Below are 16817 nucleotides of genomic sequence, written 5' to 3' on the forward strand. Positions count from 1 at the left end.
CTATTTCAAGCTGATGTGCGTCAGTGGTATGTGTATGCATCTCTCTCCACTCTGCTCTTTGCTGCAAAGTAGCTCGATTCTGGTATGACTACAAACGAGGGTTGATCGGCTGACGAGTGACGAGAGCTATGAGAAGGGTTAGAAAGAAAAGGACGTGAAGAATTTCGGAAAGTAGGATAAATAAAACCGAAAGGAATGAAAGGGAAGGAAAAAAAGGAGAGAAAGAAGAAACAAATTGGACCCAGCGAGACCGAGGCGTTAACGTATGAACAGCAGATAGAGGATTACAATAAACAATTGTCCAAGTAAGTATTTAGGCTGAATCGTATATATGTAAAGAATTTTTGAAGGATCAATTTATTGGAGCAGATGTTTATATATAATTGATTGCAATCGTATGTCGCATCAGATTACGCGTTCGTAACGAGGAATTGGAAAATGAAGTGGAGATAGCGAAACAAAGCCTTCAACAATTGGAAGAAGATCGGGCGGACATAGTAGCGCATTTAAACCGGAAATTGGATGAAAAAATAGAGCAAGTTGCTGAATTAAGTAAAAAGTTAGAAGCCTTGGAGGAAGTACGAAAGGTGGAATTGGCTAAATTTAAAAAAAAGGAGAATGATATGGAATCCGAATATCGCTTAATGGAGAATAATTTAAACGCCGAGGTGAAGCTCGCAGGTAAAGAAGATTTAGTTTATTTTTAAATGGTATAGACGGTAGAGATCTTTGGCTTGAGAATTTTTTCAAACATTTTACGCTTAAAATTTAAGCTGGAAAGCTTAGCGCTTTGGAAGATTGGAGACTAGCGCGGCTAGATTTAATGGAAAAATTTGAGATTCAGGAGAAGGAGATGAGAGAGCAGGAAAGTCGTCACCAAGAGCGCTTGTACGAGACAGAGAAAGGAATTATAATTGGAAAGGCTAAGTAAATATTGATTCGTCGAAATTTGAATTATTTCTATGCTACTTTTAAAACCCCTCTTACGTAATTTTCTAATTTTTAATTGATCATTTTGAAAGAATGGAGGATGAGATCGAGACGAGATTAAAAAAATTAGCGGAAAGCTTCAGGGATGCAAGAAATATTCGTAGGTCGGAAGCAACACAGCGTGCATTAACCGAGAATAATGCGCTCCACCGTGAATTAAATACATTAATTGATGTTTGTCGTGGCTTTCTTGTTAAATTGAACGATAAGAAATTAGAGGAGCACGAACTTCGATTGAAAAAGGAGCTGCGCGAAAACGAGTATCAAAATATATCGAAAAAGGTAATGAAGCAGAAGGACCTTATCAACAAGCTCATTGACGATGGAATATATTTGAGTACGAAATATGGGGAGCTTTGCCGAAACGAGCAACGATTGCGCAGAAATGAACAGATATTGAAAGAATACAAAGAGAAATGCTCCTCATTTGAGAAAAAGAATATTGTTTTTGAACAAAATATTGTAGAAGCTAAAGAAAGTAAACAGCGATTAATCGAACAGATAAATTCTTCGTCCAAACAATTAATGGAATTGGAAAAAATGTTGCACGATGCTAAAATATCCATTGTGGAAGCTCTAAAGGTTATTATAATTATAGCTCCTTTTTACTTTTTCTATTATATTCTGCATCAATAGGAGGTGTATAGTTTATACACGTACTCCTTATGTTATTATGTAGTACTATATGCGACGCATGAATTTTCTTACAGGCGATAGACGGAACCACTAATGTGGAGGATAGCTGCACTCTCTGCAGCATCGATTACAAAAGAAAAATGCTAGAGGCATTATTAAGCATATTGGAGAAAGAAGATGACATCGAATCCTTCGAATGGGCCGATTAAACGGACACAGCGCCTGGGTTGCATTGAAAGCTCATTTATGTATAAAAGCTATATACGAATAATATAATAAAATTATACTAATATTTATATCTTTAAACAACAGACAAAATTCTATCATATATCATAGTGCGGAAAGTTGATTCTGTTAATTTTACTCTGCTTTTTCAACAAAATTTCCATTAGTACACAGTGTACACTCTCCATATGAATGAATTTGTCAGCCATTGCGATGTGAATGATACATTTCTGCATCTTTCGTTTGCTATTTTCAAACTGGCTTAAATTACAATGACATGACGAGCAAGAGAACATTAATAGTCTTAAATTAATTGGAATGGATCCTCCAACCAACGATCGTATCTCTGGTATTAAAATTCATTCCAATGACATCAAAATGACCAATATTTCAACCAAGGATATTTATTTGTTGGACCATTTCTAATTTCTTAACTACACTTCTCATCAAATATATCCTTATAATTAATGTAAAAAGAGCAAAACACATAGAAAGAACGTAAAGAAACTGTTTGTAACATCTTACAATGATCCTAATCCATTCGTGCAAATTTAACACTTGCGTATAGGATATAATCAGAAATAGTTCTGGGACTGAGAGATTGGACCGACGGGCGACGATGAAAATTAGTGAATTATTTACATTTTTAGTAGAGAAGAAATATATAATATTGTAAAAGCATTCGACGGTCGAAAATCGTGAAAACAAATGAAAAGTCGCCGGATAAGAGCAATATGTATATGGAGTAATAGAAAGGTCAGGTAGGGGTGTGTTGTTGCACGCCTCCAAATAAAGTTTTCCCTCTCTTACCCTCATCCAAATCATCCAATTCCAAATGTATGTGACTGTAACACACACTTTACATTAGAGCTTAATTACCAGACCTGCAATAAGCCTCCAATACAGTATAAACGAGTGTAATTAATTAGCATTTAGCTTATAGCTCACATACAACTAAATACATCGTCGACTCGTCAATCGTCATGCAAGATACCTTTGACTTATTGCAAATTGATGACATTGAGAAGAGATCGCAGAGGTAAGATTCTCTTCAGAGTTGACAAAAGCTTGTCATTTCTGGCAAATTTTTCTTTCTGTGTGTTCTCCTTTCATAAGATTGATGACAGATAATGGCTGCGCTCCGAGTCAAGCATACGCGTGCGTGCATAAACCATTTAAATTCTATAACAAGGCTAACAGAAATATATTCTAAGCGCCTTATATGCTACTCGAAACGCAACCAATGATACTTACTCAATTTGTTATTTATTCTCTCTTCTACCGCCAGGTTAGAAACGCGAAATAATGCGATTTTGGAGAGGCTCGTTGCAGATGAGATTACTCTAAATACAACGGAAATAAGTAGCGCAGATTCAATCAGCAGCTTAAACCGATTGATTGCTGATGAGACGATAAAATTAGACGATAATACCAAGAGACTGGACAGTGTGAAGAAATGGATGTTGGATGAGAGACGAGATCATTTGAAAATGGTCGAAAGCATGAGAGAAAAATATGTTAGAAGAAGGATTTTTCTACTCTCAAAATTAAAAGCTCTGAGTAACTCGTATCTCTCGATGCATTTATTCTTTCCAATCTCACTTTTTTTCTTTATAAATTCTTGTTCTTTTTCTTCCTCTCTATTTAACTTTTCCACTGGCTTGACACAACCATAATGCAGCTGCCAGAATCAATTCTCTCGAGCAATACAAGAACTTGAGGACGATTCTTAATGAAAAATTTTTATTAAACGAAGACACGAAGCATGAAAGGGAGCAAAACTATAAACGAAACGTAGATCAAGTCGATTGCAAGAATCAGAGAAATAAGGAAATGTATGATTAAATGTTAATCAATTACAATCGTAGTATACATGCACGGTGTACGAGCTGTGGAACTTTATGTCTCCTGTTTTCTTTCTTTACTCTGGCAGACTGAAAGCTGAAATGTATAAAAAGTTATTAGATCTTTCCATATTCTTCCAAAAAGAAACTGAGAAAAGCAACGAAACATCAGCTATTTGTAAACTTACGCGTGAGAATATTATCCTTTCCAACGAAGTATTCTCACTTTCCCGTAACCATTTTGGTAACGATTGCAGTGAAGCGTATTGTCGGTAAATATACTACTCATATTCTACTTTCGACTGTTGTATTGCAACTATACTTCCTTTAAAAATTGAAAAATTATATTTGAATGTTTGGCCTTTTAAAGAAAATTAAAGACAAAAGATGAAGGGAAACCATCAGCACTTGCAGCACCAGATACTAAGCGGCAGCTATTGGCATTCAAGATACAGAAGCTTTTACTCGAAATATTTCACCAAAAAATAGAATCTATAAAAAAGTCAATGTTGAGTTTTCCTCATATTAGCGATTTCGTAGGAAAAGAATTATCTATGACAACACTCAACAAAACTATGTATCAATGTGTGGAGAAAGCTAATCGTAGTGAAGTAAATCTCTATAAGGAATTATCAAAGTTACATATTTTGAGATCAAAGCATACTGATTTACAATGGAAAATACAAAGATGCACGAGAATCTCATGCATTATCAAATCTGCTTTAAAGCGTATGCTTCAGGTAATTTAGCTAGAAGAATGCGCAGTAGTTGAAAGCGCATTTCTTAAAATTTTATGTTACGTATATTATCAGGTTATCGATGAAGATCAGTCGGAAACAATAAACATTCATAAACTTTTTCAACATTTTTTAAATCTGATGTCAAGAGAAGATATGCCAGATTTGCATCAAGTAGAGGAAGACAATGGATATACGTGAACAAACGATTGGTTCTTCCACCTTTTTGATTACTTTTAAGTGTCCTTAAATTCTACAGTGATTTTTACCAATTTTCAAAGCTGTGGGTGATCGGACTTTTAAGCTGACGCCCGACAAAACTAAATCAGAGGAACGGTAGTTCTAAATATCGCTTTAAATATACACTAGAATGACACATTATATTATTGTCATCTTAAAATCTTTGTATCAAAGTATCTTATATTATTTATGAAAATTTGTTACTTTATTTTATTTATATACAAATATCTTTTTTGGGACAGTATTTTATGATCCGGTTTTATGAATCTCTTCACTGTAGCTTTATTAAGTTTCCTGAAAAAAAGAAAAAGAACAAAATAATGAAACTTATGATTTAGCTTGAATAGATGAACAAGTATCTTCAAAAATGTAAAGGAAAATAAAATGTTATAAAATATACTTACAAAACTTTATTTTTAGGAGCAAGTATATTTCTTTGCTGTAAAGAATTGCATCTATCTTTCAATATATTGTTGTTAGGTTCAGAATTTCTTAAAGATCCTATCAATTCTTCTCCTAATTTAAAATCTGATTATAGGGGTATAAACTTCACACTGCTCAAAGTTTTTGGCTCAAGGCATTTTCTAACTTTTTTCTGAGCTCCTCTCTTCTGTAACATATCTTTCTTTTTGTCACTTGCTTCTAAGCTCATTTTAATATGTTTCAGCCTATATATATCAGTGATTTTTTCTTTTCTATTTTCCTTTCTTTCAATTGCTTTAATAATTCTTTTTGTTCTTTCTACTTGCGTCTCTGTTTTTTGGTTTTTCTTAAACTTTGAGAGCATACTTTTGTCACAGATGCTGAGTCCTGAATGTTCAATGACACTAACTTTTCCTTGGAGTTCTGTGAGATTGATGGTAAACCTTTAGAAAGTTTTTCCATGATTATTTGATCTCTTTGTTCTATTGAAACCTGTAAAACAAAGGATAGTTTGCATGAACAATAAGCACGTAGGCTAATATTTATTTTGTACGAGTTTGCATTACTTTCTGAAACATCTTTGTAGTAACTCTATCCAAATAAACTTCTTCCTTCATTAGTGCCAGTTCCTTGTCAGCTATATCTCTCAATAGATATTAATGGTGATCAAAGGGTGGATTGTAAGATAGACCAGGATGCGTATTTCAATAGGTGATAACAAAGATGATTTTTGACATATAGAGGTGGGCAATTTTCTCTTTTTCAATCCTAAGTGAGTTAAGGTATGTCTTATGGTATCAGCGGTCATCCATCCTTCATTTATATATGATAAATTAGTGCTGGGTTTATTGAACCAAACATCAGTAGTACAATCACCTCTCTTAGGTAGGGTTACTCTATTCGTCCTCTTTTCCCCAGATACTGTCCTCTTTTATTAACTTTACGGGGACGTCTGGGAGGATTTTTAAATTTATCGGGGATTTTCAAATCGTCCGAAAGTTATTTTTTTCTAATTCGCTATTAACCGTGAAAGACTGAACAATAAATATTGTTAGAGATTGGATATGTGTCCACTGGCCCTAAGTAACTAAAGTCGAAATCAGACGATGCTTTTTCTCGTGCTGGATTGCTTACTGAATTTAGAATTACGACTGCTGATTAGATATTTGCATTATTATGACCAATCAGCAAAAAATATTTCAATTCAGCAAGCAAGCAATACAGCGTAAAAAAAAGCATCGTCTGATTTCGGCTTAAGGCCTAAGGCCCAATGCCAACGCCACGGGCGGCGGGCCACCAAGCTTGGTTGGTAACGGTTAAAATTAGTATACTTCCCGTGACATGTTCTATACTTAGTACAATTTACTTAGCATAGTACATGTCACGGGAATTATACTACTTTTAGCTGGGGCTAACCGTTAAGCCAAGCTTGGTGGCGTTGGGCCTAAATGCAATAGTAATATTACTGATATCTATCCACAGTATCCACCCGAATCCACCGACCACCAGTTCCATCACTTCCATCCAGTTCCATCAGTGGCATCAGTATTTATGTGTGTATGAGAGAGTATATACCTGCAGCCTAAGTGCCAAGTGCTCTCCGTGAATAGTATTTCGTGTTTTTGCGAAATTGCAATTATCATACGACGACGACGGCTGCTCATGCGAAGGATCCAAAGAATTGCCGGGATTGCCGCAGCCCGCATTTATCGCTATATAAGCATAAGCAACAATAATAAATCTTTCCAATAATCTCTGGTAATAATATATATTTTGGTCAAAATTGAATGATATTTTTTCCGCTTCACATAACTTCACTAAAAATTATAATATGTATAACATATGTTTAATTAAACTTATATGATATATTTGTAGATTGTTTCAATTTCTTTTTGACGGTAGAAGCTTTTTTTAGCTTAAATTATTACTTACAAATATTAGAAAATGTCTTTGTTAGATTAAAGAATACTGAGTCTTAAGAAAAATTAGTTTCATTATGATTAATGTTATTATTATCAAATTTGAATTGTTTTGTGTCTAAATATCTTGACATTTACCAGTTTCTAATAGGTCATTAAATCCAGATTTTTTTTGTAAAGAGTCATTGTATGTTTATAGAGGTTATGTGATGTAGCTATTCAACATGTTTTCTTCTTATGATTGGTGCACTTTCTATTTTTAAATCACATAGTCTATATAATTGTAACTAATATAATAATTAAAATTGGAAAAACAAAGGAAGCAAGTGTTGAAAAAAAAATTCTTAACATCTTTCAAGAAAGCTGAATTTTAAATCCTAAACTTCTTTTCTGTTTTTTATATTCATATCTCTTTTCTCTATTTTCTTTTTACCAGTTGAATTAGTAATGGCTGTCAAAGGATTAGTAGCAGCAATTGTGCAATTTTTAACGCAACAATTAGAGGATGGGGATATTACAGCCGATTCACGTGAGAGTTTAGAAGTAGCAATTCAGTGTTTGGAAAGTGCATATAATGTACAAGCTTCAGATGCTCCACCTGATTTTGATTTACAAGATACATATAAATCATTTGTTAATTATAATAAACCAGCTCATATTCAACCAGCTACAGCTGAAGCAAAAGCAGAAGCTGAAAGATTAAAGAATGAAGGAAATATGCTTGTTAAAGCTGATAAATATCAAGAAGCTCTAAATAATTATACAAAGTAGGTTTCAATTATTATTTAAATACCACTAATGTCTTGATCTGAATTGATATTTTCTTTTGTGTAGGGCAATACAGTTGGATGGTCATAATGCAGTATATTATTGCAACAGAGCAGCTGTTTATACCAAAATGGGTAATCATCAGCAAGCAATAAAGGATTGTCACTCTGCCTTGGCTATTGATCCTACCTATAGTAAAGCCTATGGTCGACTAGGTCTTGCTTATACTAGTTTACAAAAATATAAAGATGCAAAGGAATGTTATCAAAAAGCTTTGGAAATGGAACCAGATAATGAGAGTTATAAATATAATATGACATTAATGGAAGAGAAACTGACACAACAAGGTGTATGCAATATGGTTCTAAGCGGTAATACTACTAGTGAAGGATTACCAGAAATGGATTTAACCTCTTTACTAAGCAATCCAACATTGATGAATATGGCCCGTCAAATGCTATCAGATCCTGCAATGCAAAGTATGATGACAAATCTTATGAGTGGGAATGTTGATCAGGGAAGGCGTATGGATGCACTTATTGAAGCGTAAGCATTATACTATCAGAAGTTAATATTTTATTTATTTCTCATACCACTTATACATCACCCCAGACTAGGGACATAAGCATTTACTTATTTAAGAAGCTGTAACATTAATTTTTGCTTAAAGACCTCTTATACAATGCAAATAGCAAAGTTTTTGAAGCGGCCCTGTGCAAATAATATCTATTATATTTTTATGGAGATAAATGTTTTATCATCTTCATGTTCTGTGACAATTTAAGTGATATACCTTGTATAAAAAATAATTTTAAAACAATAATTTATTTCAGAGGTCAGCAGTTAGCTCAACAAATGCATAATGCCAATCCTGATTTAATTGAATCTTTAAGAAGACAAATGGGAGGAAATCCAAACGATCCTGATCCATCACAGCAAAATTAATATTTTTTTATGAAAGTCTTAGTTGGTCTGATAAAGATATGCGAAGATTGGATTCATTTATAAATTAAAGAATAGGTTGAAGTAAATACAAGACATTTTAATTCTGTCTAAAATTGGAAAAATATATTTCATTATTAAATTATTGTACAAACTATTTGTACACTAATATTTTATTACACTTATAATGAAAATAGGAAAAATAAAAAATTCCTTTTGTATATGAAGCGAGTAAATTTTGCTAAGCATTGTACAAATTAATTTGCTTTTGCCAAAATCTCATCTTGCAATTAATTATAAACCTATCTTCCACTAACTTAAATATATTTTAAAAAACATTAAAAATCCATTACTTTACATGATTTAAAACTTTCATTTGAGATCAGAAAAGTTTTAGTTTTAAGCATAAGTATATATCTTTTAATGTATTATAAACTACAGACATAATTTATGTTTAACTTTCTGCATTACTTCTCCATGTTTATAATAAAGTGCAAGGCAAAGAAAGAAAACTAAACTGAAATGGACTACTTCTAAAAAGAAAAAAAACTCAAAGCATGCTTTGAATAAATGAGAATATTATATATAACTATAAGGTTTATCTTTATTTAAAATGGTTACTATTTAATGTTAGATAGATATATAACTACAATGTGTGTAAAAGAATAAAAGTTTACTTTTTTTTTTAAATAATCATAAATATAATATCACAGTACTGTAGTCTCTACTCGATTTTATAATTACGAATTGTAGCTCAGACTACAAATTGAGCAAATTTACATAGCATATTATTTCCTTAAACTATTTCCCTTGTTTGTATTCCTGAGCATTTTCCCAATTTTATATATATGTAAACGTATCTTTATATGATTTGAAGTACTTTGTTATAAATAATTTACGCAATTTAAAGGCAAAGTAATTGAAAATAGAAAGTGTGATATCAATTAATTGTTTTCAAGTTTAATTTGCTTGCTAATTTTTTATTACTCGCGGGAAATTGGTTTCCGTACTGATACTACGGTTACTCGGGTTATTATGTTTAAACTTTATTCATGAAATCCTCTAGATGGCTCGTAAGTTGCCGGTTTAAAGCGTTTAAAACAAACAGGGACGTGTAACCGGTGCAGCCTATATCTTCCTAGTTTATGACAGCTGGTTCGCCGCTAACGCCCCAAAGCAATATAAGAAATAGTTTATCTCCGTAACTATTTAGAGTTAGATATCCATATTTTATATAAGTCCTCTCTGAATGTAGATCGAAAGATTTTTCCAAAAGGTCCTATGAATAATTTGACATCTATCATAATTACGGATATAAATGTCTTGTTGCGTGCTGTATACATTTATCTATGAATTAAAAGCACAAATAATACGTTCCGCACAAATCATTATTAATTAAATTAACCAAGTGTAAAAGATACAAAGTGTAAACATTATATTACACCTGTCAATTAAAAATCATTTATATTAAATAAGTAAAGTTATATGATATTTATTAAAAAACATATACATCGATTTACGGGATTTATCTAAACAATTATTAAGGTTCTGACTCATCGTTTATGTACAGCTATTAGTGTGGTATTCTTATGAAAATATATGTAAGTAAAAATAATACAAATATTACAGATATTTTTTAATATTTTCTTTAATATAAACAAATGTACTAGAGGCAATAAGAAAGCGGAAAAGTCAAAAGAGGGAAAAGATTTTGTTTAATATAGGTGGCGTTTAGTGCGAGGGGTTGTTCAAAGAGAAAGGGGTGCAGAAACTTTGCTATACGTGGCTGGGCCCCCTCCATATCAATTACTGTACTGTACACACTCAACAGATTGAGGTGTGGCCACCGAGGGCAGCCATTTTCTTGACTTTCTGTCGCATAAGATTTCAGGTAAATAAGCTATTATTTTTTAAATAACTTTGCCTGGCGTAATAGAAGGCTATGCTATATTGTGCATTCGCGTGGTTTTCATATGTGGAGTGTTGATTTTTCACGGTAGCTCTACAAAAAACTCTGATAAATGAAGGCAGAGAATCTTCCTTGGCATATCGTGTGATACAGAAAGAGTGAGTGAGTGAGTGAGTGTGTGAGAGAGAAAGAAATAGAGAGAGAGATAGAATATATATATTATATATATACAGGGAAAGAGGGAGAGAGAGAGATAGATGGAAAGTTAGAAATAGTAGGGGGAGGAAAGAAGAGAAAGAAAGATATCCAAGGGAGTGCCGTGCATTACGATCAGTATTTCATCGTGCAATTGCTACTTTAGTTAGGAGCATTTGACAAGCGTCGTTTTTAGGTAGATTTTGAACGCCCAGATTTCAGGTCATTCTTTTGGATATGCTCAAGCAAATATTTTGACACAACGTGACTTCGTTTAGTTGAGTAAGTAAATCGTTTCTTAAATTATAGCTTCTATGTTGCTTTCCTGTTTTACACTCTCCTGATTTATCCTTTTCCATCCTAAATTACTAAATTATCCTATTCTACGCTACCATGTTCTATCCTACTGCCTATGTATCTCATCAACTTCCGACTTCCGAAGCTTTTAATCATCACTCTTTGCTTCTCTTTTAGATGGCTTTGTATTTGTACATCCGGTTTGGCAATGTTATTTTATATTCTCGTTATTTGAGATCTTTTATAAGTTTTAACAGTGCTTCGGTATTCATTATTCTCCCTCTCTTTCTCTCTTTCTGTATACATGTATACGTATATATACAAGTATATTTATACACGCATAGCGTACACGTACACATTAACGCGCGTAAAGGAGTATGTGTGTGTATACATGCCCTCGTGTGTGCAATATCTTATTCTTCCATAGCATTTCAGTTTCATCGGTGACTCGGCGATTACAATAGATAAAAGGTTTGTGCGTGCTTTGACGTATACTTCATTCGTTTATATCTATCTCTCTATTATATACGTCAAACACTTGATCGGTCCTCAGTTTTCTATTATCCATTATTATTCATATTATTAAGTTTGTAAGTTTAAGTTTTTAGATCTTAATTCTCAATCCTCGGCTCTTATCTTTTAATCATATCTTTATTTATACTTGTGTTAAACTTTCTTGGAATCTAAACTATAACTTGAATATGGTTAGTATTTTTTTAAATACTTATGAAAACCATAATTTTCTTCTGGCATTCGACTTCACCAATATGGAAAATATTATATTTTTGTTTAACATTACATGTAATAGCTTAGTTTTGTAATAATTATGAAATTTGTTTTATATTAAATATATTCATAACTAAATTAAAGATGATTTGGGTAAAGCAACATCTTCATTTATATGACAGATCAAAATAATACAGTTTTTCTTTTAAAACTGTATGTATATATAAAAATGATCGTAGGGCTTCATACTTGTTTAAAAGATATACATAAGTTTGAAGCCCTAATTTTTTCTATCTATCTTGTATGTAAATGAAAGCTATAACATTTCATCTATAATAATAGGTCTAACAATGTTATATATATTTCTATTATTATAAATTCAAATCTTATTACTGTTACAATAAAGCTCTTAATTAAGGTTAATTAGCTTTTATAGGAATGCATAAGTTCTCATTTTTTTACATGCATGAGGATTTTTTCTACTAGGGTATACAGGTCAGATGATATATTTGTAAAAATATAAAAAAACCTGGACATAGAGCTTTATAATAGGATTAATAACTTTTACTATGAATATGTGAGCTAAATGGTATTACTTTTGAACTATTAAGTTGCCTGAAGGAAAGAGTTATGAATTAAATCTTTAGGTTTGATAAATATTACCAGTTTTTACATAAATAAATATTCTTGAAAATAATTTGAGATTCACATGTACTTGTATGTGTGTGTGTATCTATGTATGTATTTATGTATGTATTTGTGTGTGTATATATAATATATGGATGTATTTATATGCACATACATGTATACATATAATTTATTACGGTATGTGATATTAGTGATCATATCGTAGCCTCCTACCCATTCTAACATATCGAATGTCCACTTAAAACAGAGACGCTGAAAGAAAGACAAAAAACATGGGATGCAATGCGGGCCGATGCCTTGGTCCAGACGATACAGGGTACCCTGGATCAGGTACGACCCAGACAATTTTTCAAACTTCAGCCCTCGTAGGTTGCTTCTTTATAGTGTTTATGTAGACACAAAATTTAGTATAAGCAATTTACAATCTGCAAAACATAATTTTTGTAGGTAAAGCTAGACAATTGATTTAGAAATTATGAAAAAAGTTTGAATACGTCTAGAGGGCTTTATTTAACTTATATCTTTCCATATGCAAACTTATTCTAATAATGAGTAGCTATATATATGTATATATTTATATTTATAAATGTGTACATAAATATTATATATATATGCATATATGAAGAGAATAATTGAAGCTTTATAGAAAAAATTATTTAATGTGTCATGTGACAATTAAGTCACTTTAATGTACCTCTAAAATAAGAGGAAAATCAAACTAAATAATCTTAAAAGTTTTTCCTAACTCTATCCTGAAGAATACTTTGTGCTTTATAAATGTATATACATGTATATTTGTTCAATAGGATATCTGACTCCTCATAACAGACCAAAGAGACGTGTTGTATAAGGTCATCTTAAAACAAAATTCTTTTATCATTTTTCAAAATAAGTGTAAATATTGAGTAATTAGTAAACATGAATTTTCATTTGTATGATGCTGATTCTCAAATACTGAAAGACAGAACAATGAAATTTATTTTATAGGGGAAAAAGAGAAAGGCAGGGGTTAAGAAAAAATTAATTTTTAATATATATACGATAACACAATTCAAAACCTTTCTTCTGCTTTTTCTTAAGATTGGACATTCTATATACATAAATGTATATATCCTTAGTTATATAATTGTTTTTAGGACCTATTATTTGGCTTTGTTTTTAAGACAAATGTCCAGGAGAAGGAGTAAAACAACTGTTATAATTTATATTCATACACTTTACATATTACATTATCTTTTTTTTAATATATTGGTAGTTGCTTTAAAACTATTTCTCAATTAATGTAATGTACTTTATTTGGAAAATTGAAAAAAGACTGTTTCTTTTTGTATATAAATTTCATTATAAAAAATTAGTACAGATATTATTATTTGTTACGTCTGGTTTTAGTAAAATAGTTATTTTTCTGAATGTCTTTGTTAAATTTTCCAAGTTCGCAATATTTTATATTTTTTGATAGGTTAGTAATCAGAAAATTGCATGAATTTTATTATAAATATGTTATATTTTCAATGTACATTAAATTACAGTTATTTAACATGAATAATCTTTGCAAATGACATTTAATTTATTTAGATTTTTTTTTTGAATTTTAACATTTTTATCAACGTTTTGTTTGCAAATATAATGTTTATGAATAGTTATAAAAGAAAGTAATTGCATAAAACACGTAACAATAGTATTTGCATATTGTTTAATTATTGTTATATGTTTTCATATTAACCAACCTTCATAGGTTTAATATTTTGGAGAAGTTAAGTAAAAGCAGGTCATTAGACAATTTAATTTTCACTAATTTGATATTTTTATGCACTCATACAATTTGCAATTTGTATGTAATTGTATGTGTGAAGCCCAAAATTAATTTCATAATATTTTTTTGCATACTAATTGAAATGAAAGTTTTATTAAGAATTTAATTAAAGTCTAACACATTGTTGACTGATTTGTTTTATTTTTATTTATATTTTTAAAGTATGCAAAGCTTAAAAATATACTTTCATATGATGAGAAAGGAAGCCTGTGGAAGAAGAACATTTATAATTATTTTAAAAAAATTATAAGATTTGTTTTTTTAATAATTTTAATTTAAAAGTATGGAATATACAAATTAAATTGAACAAGTAAAAATAATTTCAAGAAAAGAATAATGAGTAAACCAATTCATTTAATCAATCTGGAATGATTGCAGGATTCATGGCAGCCATTAGGAAGAAGCTGGTTATCGTAGGTGATGGTGCCTGTGGTAAAACCTGCTTACTAATAGTCTTCAGTAAGGACCAATTCCCTGAAGTTTATGTACCAACTGTGTTTGAAAATTATGTCGCCGACATTGAAGTAGATGCTAAACAGGTATGTTTTGGAATCTAGAAAATATCGCTATTTATTGGCAGTAAGAGAATATGAAAAAATATATATTCTTGTGTATCTCTCTTTCTAGGTGGAATTAGCTCTTTGGGATACTGCTGGGCAAGAGGATTATGATAGGCTACGCCCATTATCATATCCTGACACGGACGTTATATTGATGTGCTTCTCCATCGATAGTCCCGATTCCTTGGAGAACATTCCTGAGAAGTGGACACCAGAGGTGAAGCACTTCTGTCCAAATGTCCCCATTATACTTGTTGGAAATAAAAAAGATCTGCGGAATGATCCTAATACTATTAAAGAGCTCGGCAAAATGAAGCAAGAGCCTGTAAAACCAGAAGAAGGTAGAACAATGGCTGAAAAAATTAATGCATTCGCTTATTTAGAATGCTCTGCTAAGAGTAAGGAAGGTGTTAGAGAGGTATTTGAAACAGCAACACGAGCTGCATTGCAAGTAAGTTCTTTACTAATATTAATATATCTTTTACTTTTTACCAATATATAAGCTGTCAGTAATTAATGATTGCGATTATTTGTTAGGTTAAGAAGAAGAAGAAAGGAAGATGTAGGCTTCTTTAAAATGCGTTGTCTATTGTGTTTGGCAACAGAAGAAAATTTGGAATTGCGAATCTAGCAACGAAGCTAGTCGTAATACCGGAGGCCCCAGCGGAAACAATAATACAATAACAACTTATTTTTAATTATTTTATATGATAAAACAATCCGCAGAAAAAAAAACAATGATTAAGAGCATACTGTAACTTGTTAAAGAAATTGACAAAAATTCGATACAAGCATCCCTTACATGTGAAGAACCGCAGTGTACATTGTGACTATTTTGATTGTATTTTTTAATGTTAATGAATTATGCTTCAAGTTAAAAAAATTAAAAAAAAATGTTTGTCATCTTCTCGTACCAACTATTTACATTTGTGATTCATAATTATTTTTATTATTGCAGCTAATATTATTGGTATAAATTATCAGTATCATCATCATTATTATTATTGATTGTTTTTCTTTTCATTATTGTCATTATCGAATACGCATTCTACTCTTGTCGCACTTGATATTCAATTTTTAGCTAGAATTTCGATTTCCTACAGATCAAAAGAAAAATTAATGCGCGTGAAAAGAGTAATGGTAATGGGAGAAAGAGGGAGTGCTGGTCATCGTTGTTAGTGTAAAGAGGTAGAGGTATTGTCGGAGCATTATTAATTAATATAATGCAATATCATACAAGCTCTTAGTCCAGTTCGCACCGAGAGCATAAATAAAATAGCAGCAGCATTATCTTTATTTTTTTCAAGGAAAACAAAAACCCTATCAAATATTGAAATAAATATGCGTAAAGAGAACAGCTAAGTACGTTGATTTTTAAAACGTTAATTAGGTTTAATATATTATTAATTATTATTATTACTATATTAATATAATACATTATTGTAATACATTGACACTAACCATTGGATCGTAACATCGGCTTTATTATATTTGTGTACTCCTAAAAGTACCCTTCATATTCAACTGTAAGGAATAATGTTTTAATTAGCACCATGGATCATTGTTCACTTACCGTAATATGTCCATGCAATTAATTTTTATTTCTTTATCCTTTTACAATGTATATCCCAATTGTTTGTTCTTACGTTACATCGCTATCATAGATTATATCACACAAATAATAAAGTTCCAAGTATAGCTGTGAAATGCTTAATTGATATGAGAAATTGTTATGATAAATAAACAAGTGAATTTTACTAATATTGAAAATACACTATTTTAATTACTGCTGTTATACGTAAAATAACAGCTTGCTGTATTATTTTTATTATGACACAGGCGAATTTCTTTACACATTGTTTCAAGCAATAATGCTGCTAGACCATGCGATGACAGACGAGTATATTAATGGATAAAACAAGTGTCAAGTGTAAAGCCTGAATAC

At 31.3% G+C, this 16817-nt stretch overlaps 3 protein-coding genes and 1 pseudogene across 6 annotated transcripts; 3 read left to right on the forward strand and 1 right to left on the reverse strand.

Moving 5' to 3' along the window:
• The first annotated feature begins 149 nt into the window (after window positions 1–149).
• Window positions 150–1835, forward strand: LOC136778831 (cilia- and flagella-associated protein 157-like). Its single transcript, XM_066735959.1, has 5 exons — window positions 150–305; window positions 410–681; window positions 774–927; window positions 1023–1572; window positions 1701–1835. Exons 1-5 carry the CDS (start codon window positions 196–198, stop codon window positions 1833–1835), a joined length of 1221 nt encoding a protein of 406 aa, XP_066592056.1. The 5' UTR covers window positions 150–195.
• Window positions 1836–3188: 1353 nt separating this feature from the next.
• Window positions 3189–6454, reverse strand: LOC136779022 (ribosome biogenesis protein NOP53-like; annotated as a pseudogene).
• Window positions 6455–6578: 124 nt separating this feature from the next.
• On the forward strand, window positions 6579–8945 carry LOC136779020 (small glutamine-rich tetratricopeptide repeat-containing protein alpha-like). The gene is made up of 4 exons (XM_066736298.1): window positions 6579–6853; window positions 7451–7781; window positions 7849–8328; window positions 8616–8945. The coding sequence occupies exons 2-4, from the start codon at window positions 7462–7464 to the stop codon at window positions 8725–8727; spliced, it is 912 nt and encodes a 303-aa protein (XP_066592395.1). The 5' UTR covers window positions 6579–6853; window positions 7451–7461; the 3' UTR covers window positions 8728–8945.
• A 1513-nt stretch (window positions 8946–10458) lies between these two features.
• Rho1 (ras-like GTP-binding protein Rho1) lies at window positions 10459–16346 on the forward strand. Of its 4 annotated transcripts, none has more exons than XM_066736303.1 (5): window positions 10557–10615; window positions 12747–12829; window positions 14691–14851; window positions 14940–15323; window positions 15410–16346. In XM_066736303.1, the coding sequence occupies exons 2-5, from the start codon at window positions 12772–12774 to the stop codon at window positions 15446–15448; spliced, it is 642 nt and encodes a 213-aa protein (XP_066592400.1). In that variant the 5' UTR covers window positions 10557–10615; window positions 12747–12771; the 3' UTR covers window positions 15449–16346. The 4 variants fall into 4 exon arrangements, with proteins under 4 accessions (XP_066592402.1, XP_066592400.1, XP_066592401.1 ...); XM_066736304.1 differs by lacking the exon at window positions 10557–10615 and adding an exon at window positions 10876–11110; XM_066736305.1 differs by lacking the exon at window positions 12747–12829 and having other exon boundaries at window positions 10459–10615.
• Window positions 16347–16817: the final 471 nt, after the last annotated feature.

This window comes from Prorops nasuta, unplaced genomic scaffold (genome assembly GCF_024137725.1).
Source record: "Prorops nasuta isolate Cenicafe-Biocafe unplaced genomic scaffold, Cenicafe_Pnas_1.2 PNAS00015, whole genome shotgun sequence".
NCBI classification, from domain to species: domain Eukaryota; kingdom Metazoa; phylum Arthropoda; class Insecta; order Hymenoptera; family Bethylidae; genus Prorops; species Prorops nasuta.

Coding starts and splice junctions, on each gene's coding strand:
- LOC136778831 (XM_066735959.1), top strand. CDS start 196: ATGAAAGGGAAGGAAAAAAAGGAGAGAAAGAAGAAACAAATTGGACCC. Junction 682..773: donor CGCCGAGGTGAAGCTCGCAG/GTAAAGAAGATT, acceptor TTAAAATTTAAG/CTGGAAAGCTTAGCGCTTTG. Junction 928..1,022: donor ATTATAATTGGAAAGGCTAA/GTAAATATTGAT, acceptor TCATTTTGAAAG/AATGGAGGATGAGATCGAGA.
- LOC136779020 (XM_066736298.1), top strand. CDS start 7,462: ATGGCTGTCAAAGGATTAGTAGCAGCAATTGTGCAATTTTTAACGCAA. Junction 7,782..7,848: donor GCTCTAAATAATTATACAAA/GTAGGTTTCAAT, acceptor TCTTTTGTGTAG/GGCAATACAGTTGGATGGTC. Junction 8,329..8,615: donor ATGGATGCACTTATTGAAGC/GTAAGCATTATA, acceptor AATTTATTTCAG/AGGTCAGCAGTTAGCTCAAC.
- Rho1 (XM_066736303.1), top strand. CDS start 12,772: ATGGGATGCAATGCGGGCCGATGCCTTGGTCCAGACGATACAGGGTAC. Junction 12,830..14,690: donor TACAGGGTACCCTGGATCAG/GTACGACCCAGA, acceptor GAATGATTGCAG/GATTCATGGCAGCCATTAGG. Junction 14,852..14,939: donor TTGAAGTAGATGCTAAACAG/GTATGTTTTGGA, acceptor CTCTCTTTCTAG/GTGGAATTAGCTCTTTGGGA.